General features: G+C 58.2%; 1 protein-coding gene across 1 annotated transcript in view; it reads right to left on the minus strand.

The window, feature by feature from the left end:
* Positions 1-1,508, minus strand: part of LOC108670095 — a gene marked incomplete at its 5' end in the record, with an annotated part of 7,845 nt that extends 6,337 nt beyond the window's left edge. The window contains 3 exons of the mRNA XM_047884661.1: positions 252-689; positions 859-1,099; positions 1,284-1,508. Of these exons, the coding sequence (XP_047740617.1) occupies positions 252-689; positions 859-1,099; positions 1,284-1,508 (904 nt within the window). The remainder of the gene's footprint in view (positions 1-251; positions 690-858; positions 1,100-1,283) is intronic.
* Between the last annotated feature and the right edge of the window lie 12 nt (positions 1,509-1,520).

Below are 1,520 nucleotides of genomic sequence, written 5' to 3' on the forward strand. Positions count from 1 at the left end.
CAGGGCCTATACTTTCAAAAAAAGTTAAGAGATCGTAAGTTCATCAGCCAATCATTGACGGCCTTTCAAGCAAAATCCACCAATCATAGACAAGAAAATAGAGCGTAAGTGTGGTGGAGAAAGGGCTTCCCATTCTGGAGTACTGCTGCCAGCTTTGGACACAACAAAGGACATAAGGGCTTCCCATTCTGGAGTACTGCTGCCAGCTTTGGACACCACTAAGGACATAAGGGCTTCCCATTATGGAGTACTGCTGCCAGCTTTGGGCACCACTAGGGACATAACGGCTTCCCATTCTGGAGTACTGCTGCCAGCTTTGGACACCACTAAGGACATAACGGCTTCCCATTTTAGAGTACTGCTGCCAGCTTTGGACACCACTAAGGACATAACGGCTTCCCATTCTGGAGTACTGCAGCCAGCTATGGACACCACTAAGGATATAACGGCTTTACATGCTGGAGTACTGCTGTCAGCTTTGGACACCACTAAGGACATAATGGCTTCCCATTCTGGAGTACTGCTCTCAGCTTTGGACACCACTAAGGACATAACGGCTTCCCATTCTGGAGTACTGCCGCCAGCTTTGGGCACCACTAAGGACATAACGGCTTCCAATTCTGGAGTACTGCTGCCAGCTTTGGACACCACTAAGGACATAACGGCTTCCCATTCTGGAGTACTGCAGCCTGTTTTGGACACCACTAAGGACATAACGGCTTCCCATTCTGGAGTACCGCAGCCAGCTTTGGGCACAACTAAGGACATAACGGCTTCCCATTCTGGAGTACTGCTGCCAGCTTTGGACACCACTAAGGACATAACGGCTTTAAATTCTGGAGACTCCCCTCCACTCACCCCCATCCAGCACCTTGATCCTGCTGTTGCCCGTGTCTGCCACGAAGACGGTCGTTGCGACGTCCCCGTGGGGCCGGCGCTGCTGCAGGACACACAGGGCCGCGGGCTGCATGAACATATCGGGCCCCGTGCCCCGCGTCCCGTATACCGCGTGTGGGTTGTGCTGCCCACCCACGTTCACCGTCACCGAGTTGCCCACCGCGCGCCCGAACACCCGCGCGGTCACGGTGAATGTCCCCACCTGCGGGGGGAGGGGTGGGTTGATGGTATGTCCCCACCTGTGGGGGGGTAGAGGGTATGTCCCCACCTGAGGGGGGGGGGAGGGGGGTAGAGGGTATGTCGCCACCTGTTTTAGAGGGTATGTCCCTACCTGCGGGGGGAGAGACCCGTGACCCGTAACCTCCACGTATCCCCGTGACCCCCACGTATCCCCCGTGACCCCCACGTATCCCCGTGACCTGTGGGTGCCCGTGGGCGTCGTAGGTGTGCAGCGTGCACCACGTGCGCACGTGTGTCACGGGCTTGGTAGGCGCGCGCAGGACGCACGCGCTGGGCATCGTGCGCGACGTGGCAACGCGCCCGTACGCGCGCACAGCAGCGCACAGCCCCCCGTACCCCGCACCCCCGCCGTCCTCGAACCTGGGGGTTGGGGGGACTGGGGG

This window comes from Hyalella azteca, unplaced genomic scaffold, assembly GCF_000764305.2.
Source record: "Hyalella azteca isolate HAZT.00-mixed unplaced genomic scaffold, Hazt_2.0.2 contig15814, whole genome shotgun sequence".
Taxonomy (NCBI): domain Eukaryota; kingdom Metazoa; phylum Arthropoda; class Malacostraca; order Amphipoda; family Hyalellidae; genus Hyalella; species Hyalella azteca.